This window comes from Nuphar pumila, chromosome 7, assembly GCF_984573655.1.
Source record: "Nuphar pumila chromosome 7, dmNupPumi1.hap1.1, whole genome shotgun sequence".
NCBI lineage: Eukaryota > Viridiplantae > Streptophyta > Magnoliopsida > Nymphaeales > Nymphaeaceae > Nuphar > Nuphar pumila.
The window spans coordinates 69,478,318-69,496,070 of record NC_143255.1 but is presented as its reverse complement, the minus strand read 5'-3'; the positions used below and the strand labels follow the sequence as shown (position 1 = coordinate 69,496,070).

The 17,753-nt window shown below is 36.8% G+C and overlaps 1 protein-coding gene across 1 annotated transcript; it reads left to right on the top strand.

Annotated features, from left to right (window-relative positions):
• The first annotated feature begins 810 nt into the window (after positions 1–810).
• LOC149832380 (uncharacterized) lies at positions 811–8,668 on the top strand. Its single transcript, XM_090012442.1, has 3 exons — positions 811–1,177; positions 6,210–6,273; positions 8,370–8,668. Exons 1-3 carry the CDS (start codon positions 875–877, stop codon positions 8,540–8,542), a joined length of 540 nt encoding a protein of 179 aa, XP_089868568.1. The 5' UTR covers positions 811–874; the 3' UTR covers positions 8,543–8,668.
• The last annotated feature ends 9,085 nt before the right edge of the window (positions 8,669–17,753 follow it).

The following is a 17,753-nucleotide window of genomic DNA, read 5'->3' as shown; positions in this document are numbered from 1 at the left end:
AAACAAGAGTAGACTGAACCAATAAGTTGCGGCAAGTCTCTAATAAGAACCAAACATGATTGAAAGAACCTAATTCCTTTATTTTTTCTTCCCTCATTTATTTAGAACTGACATTGTGAGTGATAAATAACCTATAGATGAATAGGCATGGAATGACAGAACAGAAAAAATCCAGGAAAAAATTGCAAATGAGAAAGCAAGAGATGATAGGAAAGCATACAGCGCGATATAGTTTGAAAGCAGAGGATCAAAATTATGAGAACCGGCTGGACTAAAATAACTGAAGAAAAAAAAAGAATAAAAGGTGTAAAATTGTTTTTTAATATCATCAATCTTTGTTTAGTTATGGTTAAGTTGATGAGGTTGGTCTCTCGAGCCCCTTTTCACATAGAAGAATCCAGCCCTCGTCTCCAATTCTTTTCCTTCGGTAGGGGCCCCACAACTAGTTGGAATTTATCGAGTCCGAGTATTGTCCATAAGTTTGTGATATTTCAAGAGTTAATGGTCCGAGGCAAATGTTCGGACGTGACTCCTCCGGAGGAAAGCAAGCCCATTCATTTATTTGGGTGCTGGGGGATGGTCGACTAACTGAGCTAGGTAAGCTTGCAAATTAAAGACCACAATCGGCACTCCCCATTCAAGTCCTCAAAGTATTGTTTGTTGGGGATGACAAAACCACGTAGATACATCGTCAGCCACACACAAATATATCGGAAAGCATCCGGCGTGTGAAGATGCTACGTACGTAGGAATTCATCAGCCATATGAAGCTCAAAAACAACAAAAGTTCACCAATCTCTCATCGTTGCCTCCCCAAAATTTTGTCTATAAAGAAGAGGTTCGGGTCACAAAAAATTTCTCATCTCCAGGCAACATGGCCATGAGATCTGTCGTGCCCCTTTCTTCTTCATCTTCTTGCGGCCTCTACTCGCCTTGTTCAACAGTCTCTAATAACAAAACGACCAACGGCTTCAGGTACCGTAAGACACAGGGACGAGTTTTTTCTCGATCTGGAGACAAGGACTCTAACCCCAAGAGCTCAAAGTCAGAGCAATCCTTGTTTGGGAGCTTAACAGAAGCCCTTGATTTTTCCCAAGTGCGCTCTGAGGAAGATGCCGTCCTTTTAGAGGAAGCGAGGGAGGCCACAAGATCTGGTGGACGGATGAGCAGAGAACAGGTGAGTGAGAGAGCAACTGATCACGTCAGTGATGGGTTGCAAAGTACTCTGGCTATATCATTGTACATGCAGCCATTTTCTATATTGTAAAATCGCTACGTGCAGAGTGATTTTCTGTTTTTGTACGGGATCACGGAGTAGATCCAGTGATCGGGTTCAAGTACTTTACAAACTAGTTTTTATTTTCAATTAACAAAAAAATAATAATTTTTTTTTGTGAAGTACTCGGACACGATCATTGGATCTGCTCCGCATGCTACGCGTTCATTACTTTTAAGTTCTCGTCATCTGTTTCCGCTGATAGTTCATTCCACTACAAGAAAAATGTTAATTAGCGACGGAAATTTGCGACGGATTTTTTCCGTCGCAAATTAGCGACAGATTAGCTAGAGAAAACTTTCTTAATGAATCCGTCGCTAAGTAGCGACGGATTAGCGATGAAAGTTGTTTCATCGCTAATCCGTCGCTAATTAGCGACGAATTAACGACAACAAGTATTTCGTCGCTAATTCTCAATACAAGAAAAACATTTTAGCGAGGGATTTAGCGAGGGAAAATTTCCGTCGCTAATCCGTCGCTAATTTTCGATTTAAACCAAGCGCGAAATTTTCCCTCTCTCCCTGTTTGAAATTTAAATCGACCGCGCTCGATTTAAATCGACCGCGCTCGATTTAAACCGAGCGACGTCGGAGAGCTTATTGGAGAGCATGTACATGAGAGTGGAGGACGGTGACGCCGGAGGACAGTCGGCGAACGCTGGAGGACGTCGGCGCCGGTTGACGGAGGACGACAATGCCGATTCACGGAGGACGGCGACGCCGGAGGACGGTCGGCAATCGCTGGATGATGTCGGCGCCGGTTCACGGAGGACAACAACGTCGATTCACGGAGGACGGTCGGCGATCGCTGGAGGACGTTGGCGCCGGTTCATGGAGGACGATGACGCCGGTCCACAGAGGATGACGGCGACGCCGGTTCACGGAAGATGACGGTGCCAGTTCATGGAGGACGGCGACGCCGGAGAGCACCGGTTCATGGAGGACGGCGACGCCGGTTCGCGATGAGGCAGAGCGATCGTTATGTGCATGCAATGCCTGTCGGGTGCGGTATAAGTCCGGCTTAGTGCTGCCGGAATACCGCCCGACAAGGATCAATTTTTTTTTATTTTTTTTTAAAAATTTAGCGACAGATTAGCGACGGATAATGTCCGTCGCTAATCTGTCGCAAATTAGCGACGGAATTAACGACAGATAATTTTTTTCGCTAATTAGCGAGCAAAAAATCGCGATGGCCTCTATCCATCGCTAATCCGTCGCTAAGCCGTCGCTAAACAGTTTAGCGACGGCTTAGTGACGGATTAGCGATGGATAGAGGCCGTCGCTAATCCACGGTTTTCTTGTAGTGTTCGTTTGGCCAAAGGAATTAAGAGATCTGGTCCTATTGAATATCACCAGAATATGGTGATATTGGATGTCGACCATACACATTTCTCCACTTGTGGTCCCCACTGACAGGTGGAGAAGTATCTGGTAAGAGCCAGGTAGGGATGGCAGTGGGGCGGGGCGGTGCCGGGGACAAGGTCTCCACCCCCGCCCCGCCTCAAAATTTTATCCTCTACCCCCACCTTCATCCCCGTTTCATGTCCTCCATCCCCGGTTCAAACGAGGATGAGGCGGGGCGGGGCGGGGATATTGCGGGGAAAAGTGGTCGGGGCGGGGATCGTGGCGGGGACGGGGCGGGGCCGGGCCGGGAAAAGTGCTCGTCCATCCCCGTCTCCACCCCCGGACGTGGATGGATTTTAACCTTCGTCCCCGCCTCCATCCCCGTTTCATACCCTTCATCCCCGGTCCAAATGGGGCGAGGCGGGGCGGGGCCCCGCTTTCTCCCGGTCCACTGCCATCCCTAGAGCCAGGCACCTTTTGTTCAGTAGGGATTTTTTTTTAATAACTTGAATCGGCTATTTTTCAATCAATGTAAAAAAATACTTAATTTTTTTTTTAAATATTATTTTAATGGCTTCGACATGTGTCATGTTCGGTTTGACACAAAATATTTTTAATCACTTTTTAGCCGATTCAGAAAGATGCACTTGAGAATATGTATGAATAGTTTCAAGGCCGATACCGATACTGACAACATTGACTCAACCTGAAACAAGCCCCAGTCATGGTTGCAGACGACGACCATCTATATACTGCAGTCATAAATATTGCTAAGATTTTTAAAATTTGTATGATATTATTGTGCACTATTCACGTCATAAAAATCTTACTAATTTCACAAGATCTTCAAAATCTTGTTTATTTTTAAAATATGTTGACAACATAATTGTACATATTTGTTTTATTTATTTCTATATATATATATATGTATATATATATATATATATATATATATATATATATATATATATATATATATATATATATATATATGGTTGAGGTTTGCCATGGTCGTTTATAGGTGCAAACTACCTAACAAATGTGGCGGAATCCCCTTGTTTGGGTTTTTTCACATTTAACACCATAGATGTGATATTTAGGTTTTGTTTAATGGGAACAATATTTTGGATCACCAGAATGCAACCTTGATATAGGTTTTCTTGGCAATTCAAAAATCAATGGCTATGAATTCATCAATTCTTTTCAACTAACAGAAACATGCTTTTTGTCAAAAAATATGATCCAAGAGTTAATTCTTGATAAATCGAGCATGTTGAACACATCTATGAGGTTAGATTGTCCCAAAATAACTGGCATAGTGAGATTCAAATTAGATTGTAGGTACAATCATTTGTACCAAATATAAACCCCCTTTATATATATATATATGTGTGTGTGTGTGTGTGTGTGTGTGTGTGTGTGAAAACGTATTAAATGTGCACGGTGCTAAATGAAACATGATATTGGATTTTCAAAGTTTTTTCAAATGTGATCTATATGTTTGTTTTTATAGGGTTAAATTCTTATAGCATTTGATTTCAATGCATTGATATGTTTTTATAAGATTTCAAAAATCAACGGCCTACAATTTTCATAAATTTTTGAGACTCCAAATACAAATTTTTTTATCTAAAATATATGATCCTAGTGTTGATTTCTAGTAAATCAATCATGCTCAACACATTTGTATGGTCAGGATTTCAAAAAAATACTGAAAATCCAATAGCATGTTTCATTTAGCAGGTCCAATGATGTTACTGTGTCGAACAGACTCGCGGTCACCCGCCGTGCGTATGCTCATACATACAGCAGTCACAACCGTAGCTAAAGACCTTGCCCATGTCTGATGAAGGGGCGTCTGATGATATATATATATATATATATATATATATATATATATATATATATATATATATATAGAGAGAGAGAGAGAGAGAGAGAGAGAGAGAGAGAGATGGAAGTAACGTTGAAGGACAGGCACACAGCTGATTGCGCATGCTATCAACAAAGCACATTTTTTTGGTTTTTTTTACATTAGCGATGGTGCAATCGGATGCGTTGGGTGTGTCCGACCATGTTCGACGTGCGTTTGATGCTATGCTCTCTCTCTATATATATGAGAAAATATTTGCTACTAATGAAGGTAAGGAACTAAGCAGCTAGAAATCATAAGTGCAAGTTGTATTTGCTCAATCTAACCACATAGATGTGTTCTGCATGGTTTGTTTGCTAAGAATAAAACCTTCGATCATGTTTTTCTGATGTAAAAATGTGATCTTTTGAGTTAAAAAAATTTGGCACATTGTGGGCCATTGATTTTTATACCCCTTTAAAAACCTAATTACTTGTCATGATCACATTATTCAAAATAAGTTCGCTTAAACAAACCAGGTAGATCACATCTATAAGCTTTGATCTACAAAAAAATTAAGAAAAGAGTGGTTTCTACTCATTAGTTTATTACCTTCATTAGTTGCCAATATTTATCCAATATATATATATATATATATATATATATATATATATATATATATATATATATATATATATATATGTGTGTGTGTGTGTATGTGGAGAGAGGGACACTAGAATATGAGAACTAATGTGTGAACTACAATTTTCATGAATTTTTTATTCTTTACTCTTGAATTACCTTCATGAATTTTTTATTCTCCTCTCTCTCTCTATATATATATATATGATTTTTTTAAACATATATATATATAGTGAGAGAGAGAGAGAGACATATATAGTGTGTGTGTGTGAGTGGTAGGTGCTCAACCTGAGCTCAAGCGCGTTGACCATCCTTAATTTGCGCGTGTGATGGACGACATGCAAAAACACAAAAAAATACTCAAAATGCCTAAAAAAATTCCTTTAGCAGCGCTTCAAAATGATGCTAAAAGCAAAAAGAATTTTACATGTATCCTTGTTGGGCTTTTAGTGGCATTTTGAAGTGTCGTTAAAGGTCCAAGCAGAACTGGGACCTTTATGACACTTTCTTAATAAAATAAGTGTGTTTTTGTACTTTTTTTTGCTCATTTTTGCACACTGACAATCCATATGTGCGCACAATATCAGCATGATTAAGCTTGGGATGAGTACCTACCAATCACTATATATATATATATATATATAGTGATTGGTTGGTGCTCAATCCACAGGTGCTCATCCCAAGCTTAAGCACATTGGCCATTCATCGTGCACGTGATGGAATGTCAATGCACAAAAAAAAAAATCATGCAAAAAATGCCTTTTAAGGGTGCTTTCAAAGCATCACTAAAAGTACAAAAATAAAATATAGTGTCCTTGCTTAGCTTTTAGGGGCGTTTTGAAGCGCCACTAAAGGTAAAAAACTAAAAAAGCACAATTTTTGTTCATTTTTGTGCATTGATCTTCTATCATGCGTGCACCGTGGGACAGTCACCGTGATTGAGTGCAGGTTGAGCAGCTCTCTCTCTCTCTCTCTATATATATATATATATATAAGCGCTTTGAAGGGCTGCTAAAGGTACGAGCGAAAATCTGATCTTTAGGAAGATGCATTCTCTTATTTTACTATGTTGATTAATGGTCCATGTGGGTGGCAGTACGGAGCACTAAGGAGAAAGATCGGGGGAACCTACCGGGATTTTTTTAAGTCGTACATCGATGGTAAGTTGACGCTGGCAAGTTTTTTGTTTTTTCCTCGTTGCAAGTGGAGAACAGATCTGGTCAAGGGTACTGTTAGGTGTTCTCATTCATGACATAAACAGGAATCCAATCACTATTCTTAGCCACACATTTGTCATGCTCTAGATGTTGTTCATCTGGAGCTTGAACGGCTTTGAAAAAAGTTGTGGAGCCCATTTAGTAAATAAGCAATCCAACCATGGTGGTTGGGCACTGTGCATGGCATGGATGAATGACATTATCTCGACTTGATGATGGTTGTGACTTGTAAAACTACCGGCTCTTTGTAGATAATTTGTTAATAGTGTAAATTACAATAAACAGACAAACTCATAGGCATGCTGAGGGATTCGAATCCGCGACCCCTAAGTTATGATCATACAACCTAACCACCAATCTATCTCATTCTACCACCAAGATCACTTGTTAGGGCATACATTCAACTTTATCACTTCTTACGTTCACTGTTGCAATTTCTTATTTTTGTCCAAAGCCATCTTTTAGGTATTAGATTTATATCATTAATAGGGCATATAATTAGTTGTTTTATGATTAAAGGTGAAAAGGATAATTTTTTTCACTTTAACAGGTATTTGAAATGCATTAAGAAATTATGATTTTGAACAAGTATATAAATAAGCTATGTATAAATATCATTATTTGAAAATATCACGATTTTATTGCAATACTTTCAAAGACAATATAATGCTGAAAAAAAAATACTCTCTTCTGAAAATGTTGCCTATTTTCTAGTCTGTTTTTTTTTTTTTAATATTGTGATAAAAACACATTTTTAATGTTTTTCATATTAACAGCTGCACACACACATACTTTCGTGTATGCCAATAATTTCCTGATATTTTTCTTGGGAAAATTTTACTTACAATGTCGTGAAAGTTTGCTCGTCAATAATTTTCTAATCAGGGAATTGGTGACAAGCTTGGCCAATCATTTGTAATTTTTCCTTGAACATGTTTGAAAAGTTAGAAAGCGATCCATTTTCATGCAAGAATGAATACTTTCACATATAGGATCTTTTGTCCTAAGTCAATGAGAAAATAGATCCCAGTTAAGGGACTAACGTGGGCTTTGAAGTCACACCTCTCCCATGTGACTCCAATGCCGATGAAAGTTTTTTCACTGAAAATCTCTCTCTCTGTCTCTCTGTCTCTCTCACTCTGCATGTGAGCACATTGGATGTGAAAATTACCAAACTCAACTTATCTGAACCTATGTCAAATCGATTTATACGGATACAATACTGATGAAATATTGACCCACACTCAAGTACCATTTAGCTCTTCAACAATATATAAATTTGGATTTTATCTTAAAAGTAACATATAGGTGCCAAATGTACGGTAAATTTATGCTTAGCCACGTTAGTTTTCAAATATTAAAGATAGACACTTATCTTTTTAGGAAATTGTGCATATGACTGCTTGAGTTACTTTTTATATCACTTAACTCTAGTGAACTTTTTAAAATGAAACTCTTAACTTCACCTTTATTTCAATTATTGAATTTCACTTGTGGCACCTTATTTTTGTAGCTATGGTTAAGGGCAAATAATAAATTTCTTGTGGTAAAAGTGGCACGAGCAGTTTCTCAAAACGGTAAGTCATTTTATCTCAAGTATTTAAAAACTGAGGCAGCTCAACATAAATTCACCATACAGTAGGCGTCTAAATGTATATAGATTATCCTCTTAAATTATAACCGAGGATGTTATTGAATCCAAACTATTGGATAAAAAAAAATCAAATCCAATTTGAAAATGTTTTTGGATCTTTATAGATCCCACTTATTGTAGCACAAGACAAACATGCCAAACCAAAACATTTCATAATACGATACAAAAACAAACATATGAAACTAATTCATCACATTCTAAATAATGTGTTTAATTTCACATGTATTTTATTTTCATGTGTGAAAATAACTTCCGTTTCCCCAAACGCACCTTATGTATAGTAATAAATAGTATTGTTTCTTCCCTGTGATATTGAGCCCCTAAAGTCATGATGATGATGTAATTTGTTTACATACATACACACATACTTTTGTTATGATGGCAGTGGATGGGCAATACGTTGAGGAGGGCTGGGTTGACAAGTCGTGCAAGATATGCAAGAAGGACACAAGAGGGGAGGCCAGGCAAGTAGACAACCTTGGAAGATACGTTCATGTTGCTTGCCTACAACAGTCGTCCAAGAAAACTAATTTCTTTTCCAGGCTGTTTTCTCGATGAAGGAACGATCCATTCAAACATGGATTCTGCAACTTCTTATTGATGTAGTCAGTACGAATATATAGAAAATAGGAAATTCATATTTAGTTGAAATAAATTTCTTTTCCACCATATTATACAACAAAAGTGGCGCTAATTTGTTGGCAAAGGTAGCCAGGCGTCACCTTGTCTGGCAGGAGCAGTTAGTGCACGTCACCGTGTGTTGGGACGTTGCAAGTTTGAACCCCAAATGGTATTGTTGTATAACTGGTAGGGGTATGCCTAACCCCAGCTTTCTCTGTCGAAAAAAAAAAAGGTAGCCAGGCGTCTCATTATTCGGGTTTTAAGGAATTAGCGGTGGTCCTCTAGATTAAAACAAATCGGACGCAGCAGGCACGATGCTTATTCATGGATAGCCTGTCCACTGTTATGGCCCATATATATATATATATATATATATATATATATATATATATATATATATATATATATATATATATATATAAAGAGAGAGAGAGAAACAAGATCGGCCTTTGTATGTTGCCTGTCTGCAAGTTCCTCATCCTGAACTCTCGAAGCAGGTTATATGTTCCTCCCCCCCCGAACAGGGCATCTCATGCTCGGGGGTCCCAAAAAGCACCACACATTTAAGCTTGTGCATCTCGTATCCCCATGTTTGTCAGCATTAATTAGCATTGGAGTTTGATGCGATTGCAAAGACTTAAGTACCCTCTCCTCCATTGGTGCCAAAAAAAATAACGATTCTAGAAAAGGAGTGATTGTAAAGACTTAAGTGCCCCGAAGTTGATTATTTAAGACCCAGTCTCTACACTGCAGGATTATCCAAGAAAAAAATTTCTCCTGGAGGAGGCCATGAATATCAACCCTCTCACTCTCTCTCTCCCTTCTCTTTCTGCTTCTGTGCACATCCAGCAGAAGAACCTACATTGCTCTATCAAACACCGACTGACCTGCACATTGACTGTTGTGGAGTCTGATTCAAAGTTTTTACCCTTACAGGAAGAGGGTTTGGGGGCTCCTCCCAGCGTGAGTAGCATCATTCAACTAAATAAGTTGTGGATCCTGATTCAGAGTTTTTACCCTTATAGAAGAGGGTCTAGGGGCTCCTCCCAGCGTGGGTAGCCTCATTCAACTTGAAGAGTTATGCAACCTAATTCAGAGTTTTTATCCATACAGAAGGGGGGTCTGAGGGCTCCTCCCAGTGTGGGTAGCATTATAAGGTCCATGATTTATTTTGTGGTAATATTACACAAATCGTGTTGAGATCGAGAGTTTTGTTGAAATTGACAATTTTTGTATTTTAGCCTACATAGAGATACAGGTCAAATCGCGTAATTTTACATAAAAAGGCAATTGAGGGAAATCTAGAGCGAATTAACCTTCAAAATTTTTAGGGCAAGTTTATAATACGTATATGGTGATTGACCCAAATTTGAGTTTCGAACGACGAAAATATCCCGTCAGTGCATGTGAATTACGGGAGATTGCTTAGAAACTTAGCGAGGGCATAAACGAGACCCAATTCGTTCATAAGAAAGATTTCTTTGCTTGGGTAGCTTTGAAATATCATTTACATTGATAATATAAAAAAAAAATTGTACATAATGGAAAAATATTTGAAAATTCAAATAGAAATAGAATCGATATAATAAACATTCATTTCTTTCATTGGTCAAGGTCGACCAAGGCCATGACCGTCCATTCAGGATGGCCTTAGGACGACCATGGCCATGAAACCAGCTGGTCATGTTGACCAGCTGGGTGAGTGGCAGTCTCGTAAGACACTAAAGTAATTTTAAAGGGAGGTCCATGATTGGCCCTACCCAAATCAATAAAAAAAAACAATGATTGAAGTGTGAAAATTTTAATAAAGTAACCAAGAAGAAGGAGGAGTTCATGGCATGTGAGGGTTGACCTTCCCTCTTGGAGAATGCGTGGGGGCATTGAGAGCCCTTTAGCCTTGGGATTCAAGGAATCCCAAGGGCTCTTCCCAAGAGTGAAGAGCCATTATGTGACTTGATAGAACCTCATTGGATGAATGGGATGGCAGCCCCATGGCATTTTTGTTATTTCAAAAAGAAGATTCAAATCCTCTTAGATGAATGGTGGAGCTGGGCGGCGGTGGGAAACCGTGACCCACCCCCAGCTCCACATCTTGGAAGGTGATTCTCCACCCTCCATCTCAGCCCAACCCTCTTAAAGCCTCTTTGAAAAAATCGAGAACCCCATTATAGGGGGGCGATTTTTTTTCAAGAACATTTTCACTCTCTCTCATTCTCTCTCCCTTACTCTCTCACTTCTCCTTCCTCTTCCTCCCAGTCGTGGGGGTGCTTCTTCATCAACATTGAAGAGCAGCTACACTTACCTCCGTTTCCAAACCTTCAAGGTGAAGGCTCAACTCGTTCTTCCTTATATCGTTTTAATACACCATGAAACTAAGGGAGGCATAGCATCCATGAATGCATGCTCCATTGGTGGATTAGCTGGATAAGTCTCTCTTTTTTTCTTCCATGTCTCCATTGCATTCGACGGTTTATGTGTTTTCTGGCTGATTTTTTTTTAAGATGCTATTTTTAAAAGATAATTTTCAATAAAATAATAGAAAAATCATCAACCAAAGATATAAAAACCGACTTTCCACAGAAGTGGCGAGTACGGGTCGAATTCATAAGGAATAGGATATATTCTGAATTAATTCTAAAATAACAATTTATTAATATCACAAAGTCTACAACTATGTTAAGATTACAAATTAAATAAAATAACAATCTAAACTATGAAAATAAACTAAAGCAAGAAGCTAAGTCTTCTGCAGATCTCCAGGGGTAAATCGGTCTTTTCACCATATATGCAGTTGCACTTTATATTTGAAATACACCTGTAAACCTGTTCTAACTTATCAACCTACACAAGGAAAAGAAAGAGTTAGTAACAATGCATAATGAAATTCAAATTACAAAATACAATTAATTCTAAATTATTTCTGAAATTAAATTACAACTAAACAAATAAATAAAGCTAAAAATTCAACCTCTAACTAAACTAACTAAACAAATTAATCCTAATGAGTCTAACTACAATTAATTCACTAACTACAAGTTAAGAAATACGAATAACTACATTAAATCAAACAAATAACCAAATGACTATTTTGTCCCTAAATAATGCAAAAGTGGATTCTGACAACTTTTCGTAATTCGATGATTTAAAAAGTCAAACGAATTTCAAAATTCACGAAATCACTTTTATTCTGTAACTGACAGATCCAAAAATCTGACACAACTTACAGATTTGAAAAATACATTCTCGATCTCCAGATATAAGCGTTTCAAAATTAGGATAATTCTGGAAATCGCTGGACCCGAAATTGAAAAAACCGAAAAAGCTATTTTTACAAAATGCTTAAAACCAGACCAAATCAACTCAGAATGAGTTGAATTTTGTTCTGAAGACAGTGAACACATGGATGTGGAGAATAGAAAAATAATTTTCAGAAAACTCCAAAAAAATCCACATAAAATAACGAGTGCTAAATACGATAAAAATCAGATTTGAAATTCAGTGCACTATTCATTTGTGCGAATCCACAATTGACATCTAACACTAAATCACATGGAAAAACAGTCCTAACTAAATCTGATTTATTACTAAACTACAACAAAGGACAACAATTAAACTAATTTATAAAAATTTGGAAATAAATTAAACAACCTAAACTAAAGTTAATCTAGACACATCACTATTGTTACTCTATTCTAAACTAAGTGCTATTCTAAGTAAACTATTCAAATAACTACTCTAATTAATCCTATTGTATTCTAGCTAACATCACTAACTAATTAACTAACTAATCAATACTTAGTTCTAGAACCTAAGTAAAACACAAACACTACCTAAGGTTAGTCTCACTAGGGTTACAAACTAAGTTAGAATAAATTGCTAACTATGGTTAAGTCGACTAAGGGTAAACACTAACTAGGGCTCGCTATGATTTGGTTAACTACTAGGGTTACTAGGATTAGTCACTAACTAGGGTCTACTAGGGTCAGTTGGCTCACTATGATTAATTAGAGGTACGGTTAGCTATGATTAACTAACTAAGGGTTAGTCTAACTAGGACTAGCTACTAACTCAGGTTAGATACCTAGGGTTAGTTAAGATTAGCTAGGGTTAACTAATTAGTCTAGCTAAGGTTAATTAACTAAATATGGTTAACTACTAAATAGGGTTAGGGGTATATGTAGGGTGGCGGTTTAGGATAGGCTTTGACTACACGTCACCCTAAGGTTACTAACTATATTACTAAGGTTAATCACTAACTAAAGTTAGCTATGTACGGTTAGGATTAACTAGGTATAGTTAGGCTAACTAAAGCTAATAATTACACTAAAATTTAATAATTAAAACTCTAAACTAAAATCGGTAATTGGAAGAATTAATCCTAAAACCTAATCTAATTACTTTAACACTAAATATAATATAATCTAATATTAATATCTAACTAAATAGTAATACACGATTACTCTAATCTAAACTATTACTATATTTACTAAATTAATTAATATCCAATTAATGCTAAATCAAACTAGGCAAGTAGTAAATAGGGCTCTAAAGATGGGAATCAACGAATTTGGTAGGGGCCACCTCCTTACCTTAATAGCTCATTAGGAAGTCTTTCAATTTATAAAACCATCCAGCCTATTGGGACCCACACGTTTTCAATCATTTTCCTTAAAAGCAATAGACTCTTTTGAAAACCTTTCCTAAAACACAATACACGTTTTTGGTTGGCCTTAAAAGTAAATTAAACATGTCAACTCTTGCCAAAATCGTGTAAACAAGTTTTAAAAACTCTTTTGAAGATCAAATGGGTTTCCACCTTTTAAAATGTAACTCCTTTGCAAATTGGCTGGATAACATTTATTAAAAACTTTCCTTCAATGATATTCACGAATTTGGATATGTTGGTCTTCTACCAAAAAACGTTTCTTCAACTACAAAGACCATAGTGCCCTTAACTAAAATACATGATTAACTACACAACTAATTTAAACTAAGGTTAAGCTAGCTAAAATTAGTCTATACACACATTATCAAAAGGATATACAGGAGAACAAAAAGTAATTGGAACAACCTAAATTAATGACTACAGAAAAACCAAATCAGCTAATTAAATTATAAAGGGACTAACCGAATTCTAATAAATCTAGCTATACTAATCATGGAATTACATCTATTCTAAAATGCATCAGACCTAACAAGCTAATATAGACATAATTTAATTCAAACTACCATAAAGCAAGACACTACAACGATCTATAAAATGCTAGCAACTAAGTTAAATTTAACTAACATCATATCATGAATAAAAACAATCTAATTTACACTATACTAAGACAAAATTGACTCTAAACTGTTAGACTATGAAATACCAAAATACTCTAAATAATATGTTGTACATGAAAGAAAGAATAGAAAAACACATTCTAACATTTTACTCTATAATAAACTAATCAAACTACAACCGAAATTGCATCAAAACTAAATTGAATACATGGATAAACACACCTAAATCTACACAGCAAACAACTTAATTTAATTTAATCTATCACACTAATGTATCAATAGAAAACGCTACAGCTGAATGGAATTAAAATACTATTTTATATAAATCAAAATCACTCGATCTTCACAATGACACATTAAATCCAACAAGAACTAAAAATGAAATCAAACGTACACATCTACCCGACATAATATTCTATCATTGACACAACTTAGACCTAAATATCACTGGAAATTAAGAGGAAACACGCAGGTATGAACCAGAAAATCAAATCACACGTCTACACCCAAAAACACTAAAAATGTCCAACATTGGATTGAAAATCACGAGGAAATAGAGGGGACAACATCTAAAAGACCTCTACGTGCTGGTTTATGCATGAAACCTCTACACTAAGGCTGACGAAAAACAGAAAATACGCAGCACACAACTCACGCACAGTTTGGGTTTTATCTAGAAGCAGTGGATGAGAAGATCTAACCTCTAGGGTGATCCGACGACTGAGGGGAAGGAAAGAGCAGACTTTGCTTGGCTTTCGCACCACGAGGGACCTCTTTGATGCTGAAAATACACCATGGAACAATATTATGCAGCTGTAACACGTTTGAAGTCCACCGAAGATGGAGGAGGGACCGATTCTCGATCGGGTGACTTAGAAGATCGGATGGAGGTAGAGTCGATCCCTCTTGTTGGAGTGTTGCACTTCCACGCAAGAGCAAGTGTCTTCAACCTCTGCGTCACCTGCAAAGCACAACAAACATGGGATTAACCAACAGGGATGACAAAGAACTGAAGAGGTATGAAAGGGAGGCAAGAAAGGATGCTTGGATCTCAAGCATTTCTTCAAGCTTCAATGGCAATGGCGTGGGGTGTGAGGTGAGAAGGGGGCTGGACTAAGATTTGTGCCCCTAGGGCACAAAAACCAAAGCAAAGACAAGATTTCATTGGGCGTCACCTCTCTTTTAGACGATTTGCCTTGTTTTAGGTTATTTTCAGAAAAGGTGTTAAAAAGAAAATATTCACTGGGCGCCTCATGTAGGAGGGGTTTTTTAGAAAATATTCTATGAAAACGTGAATTGGGTTGGAGCTGGGTTGAATCTATGCATTTCGGTCCATATCCAAGGTCCAAATGGACGTTTGGATCCAAATCCTTCAAATTTGCTCCGAGGTTTGACCCGCTACACTGTAAATGCCATAATTTCTTCATTTTAAGTCCGATTTCGATGAAATTTGAATATCATTATGCACCTAAGTCTGGACCTTAAACCTATAGATGATGCATTTATGCAGTGAAAATGTGTTAAGAAAATGTAATATTTATGCATCATCAAATACCCCCATGTTAGAGTAATTGCTAGTCCCTAGCAATGAAGATATAGACTACCCAATAACATGAAAGCTCTTATTAAATAAATAAAAAAAACTAACTCACTTTCGTAGGAATCATGGTTGCATTTATCAGATGCAACAAGCCTTTTAAACTCCTGAGTTACCCCAGTGGACGAGTAAGGTCTCGTGAGGGTTTGCAGAGATGCTACCCACAAACATCAATATCATGCATGAATAATTTTTCTGAAATAATAGGCAATTAAGAACTTATTGTAAACAAATATTTCATGTAATCTACATTCTCATAACAAATTTAGAATTTTTCCACCACAGTAAAAATTGTTTTCTTTCACTTCTCTAAAACTGTAATTATCTATGAATTTTCTCAGAAAGTCAAGTATTGTCATGTTTTACTCATTTATCCTCACCTGTATCTTTTCTGCACAGTAATTCACAATTCTTCCTAAGCAATGAAATTTTTCTCATTCAGCTCATTCTTTTTCTTTTGATTTTCAATTTTTCACTCTTTTTTCATTTTTCTAATTTGAGCACTATTTCGAATATCCAGTCTTGTAACCCTTGTAGCGAGCTTTGGGTAAGTGACTCCCAGGTCAGACAACCTTAGGGCACCAGATACAGAGTATCCCTCAGACTTAATTGCTCGAGTCACTAGACCTTCTATTCTAATAGTTTACGTATAGTCTTCCTCTTATCATGTGCAATGTCTCTATCTCTTAGGCTTTCTATGAAGTCCATGTAACAAGCTTTCGAATCGGTGGATCCCAAACCAGATGGCTTTAGGGCACTAGGTGTAAAACACCCTGCAGACTCTACTTACTTGAACTACAAAGGCCACAGATATCGACTAGACAAGAAGATGATCTCCTTCGTTATTCATTTCGTCAAGAGATTCAAACATTTCAACTTTTGTCTGAGTTCCACTACTAGGACTCGCGAAGAAATTAACAACTAAACGTAGCTCTATTCTTTTAAGCTCATCTTTCAAAAACATCTTTCACTTGCTTATCTTTTTCACAAAACATACTGTGCCTTCCCAGCCCTTTCTGAGAACGAGGACTCAGAAAAGGAATCTGAATTCACGCTACTTACTCGAAAATTTCAATGCTTCATAAGAAAGAACATGCTGTCAAATAAGCACAAGAAAAAGAAAGATTCTAAGGAAGATTACATGTGCCATCAATGCAATAAGCCAGGTCACATGAGACGTGACTGTCCTCTTCTAAAAAGAAAATCCAAAATTGAGGAACCAAAGAAAAGGTTTTTCAAGAAAAAGGCTTTGCATGCTCAATGGGATGATTCAGAACCATCCTCAAGTGAAGAATCAAGTGATGATGAAGCTGAAACCGCCAACATGTGCTTCATGGCAGAAAGTTCTGTAAGTGAATCCTTTGATTTTTCTTTTGAAGAACTTCAAAATGCTTTTTAAGATCTTTTTGAAGAATCAAGAAAAACGATTCTCAAAAACCAAAGCTTGAAATCTGAAAATCTAGAGCTTCTCCAGAAAAATAAAGAACTCAGTATTGAAAATTCTGAGTTGAAAAAGAAAAATTTTATCCTTACTTCTGAAATCAACTCTATAAATTTAAGACAAAAAATCTTCAAGTAGAAATTTCAGAATTGAAAAGCAAAACTGAAAACCTTATGAAAACGGTTTTCAAGTTTACCAAAGGGAAAGAGAACCTGGATAAACTCATATCCTCTCAAAAACTCTCTTTTCACAAGAATGGTATTGGTTACTCTCATATAAATAAACCTTCTTGTATGAATAAAAAGACTGTTTTTGTCAAAAGTTCTGTTGAATCTAAGCAGGAGTATTACAACTTTCATACTTTGTACTCCTCTAAATTTATAGACAAACCCAAATCAAAATGGATATGGGTACAAAAGTCTAACAAAAAGGGACCCGATCGGGTGCCACAAAGAATTTTTACCTGATATTTTGCAGGCTCTAAAGAAGAAGAATAGATGGATACTAGACAGTGGATGTTCAAAATATATGACAGGACATCCTGATCTTTTTGTTTTTCTTCATCATAAAGAAGGAGGAACTGTCACCTTTGGAGATAACAACAAAGGGTTGATAGTTGGTATTGGCAATATTGGTAATATCGATAAACCTCTTATCAAAGATGTCCTCCTTGTTAAAGGTTTAAAACATAACCTATTAAGTATAAGTCAAATGTGTGACACAGGTTATAACGTTAGTTTTAAACATGATGCTTGTCTCATAGCAGACACCAACGAAAATATTGTTTTAAAAGGTATAAGAAAAAATAATATATATGAATTAAACCT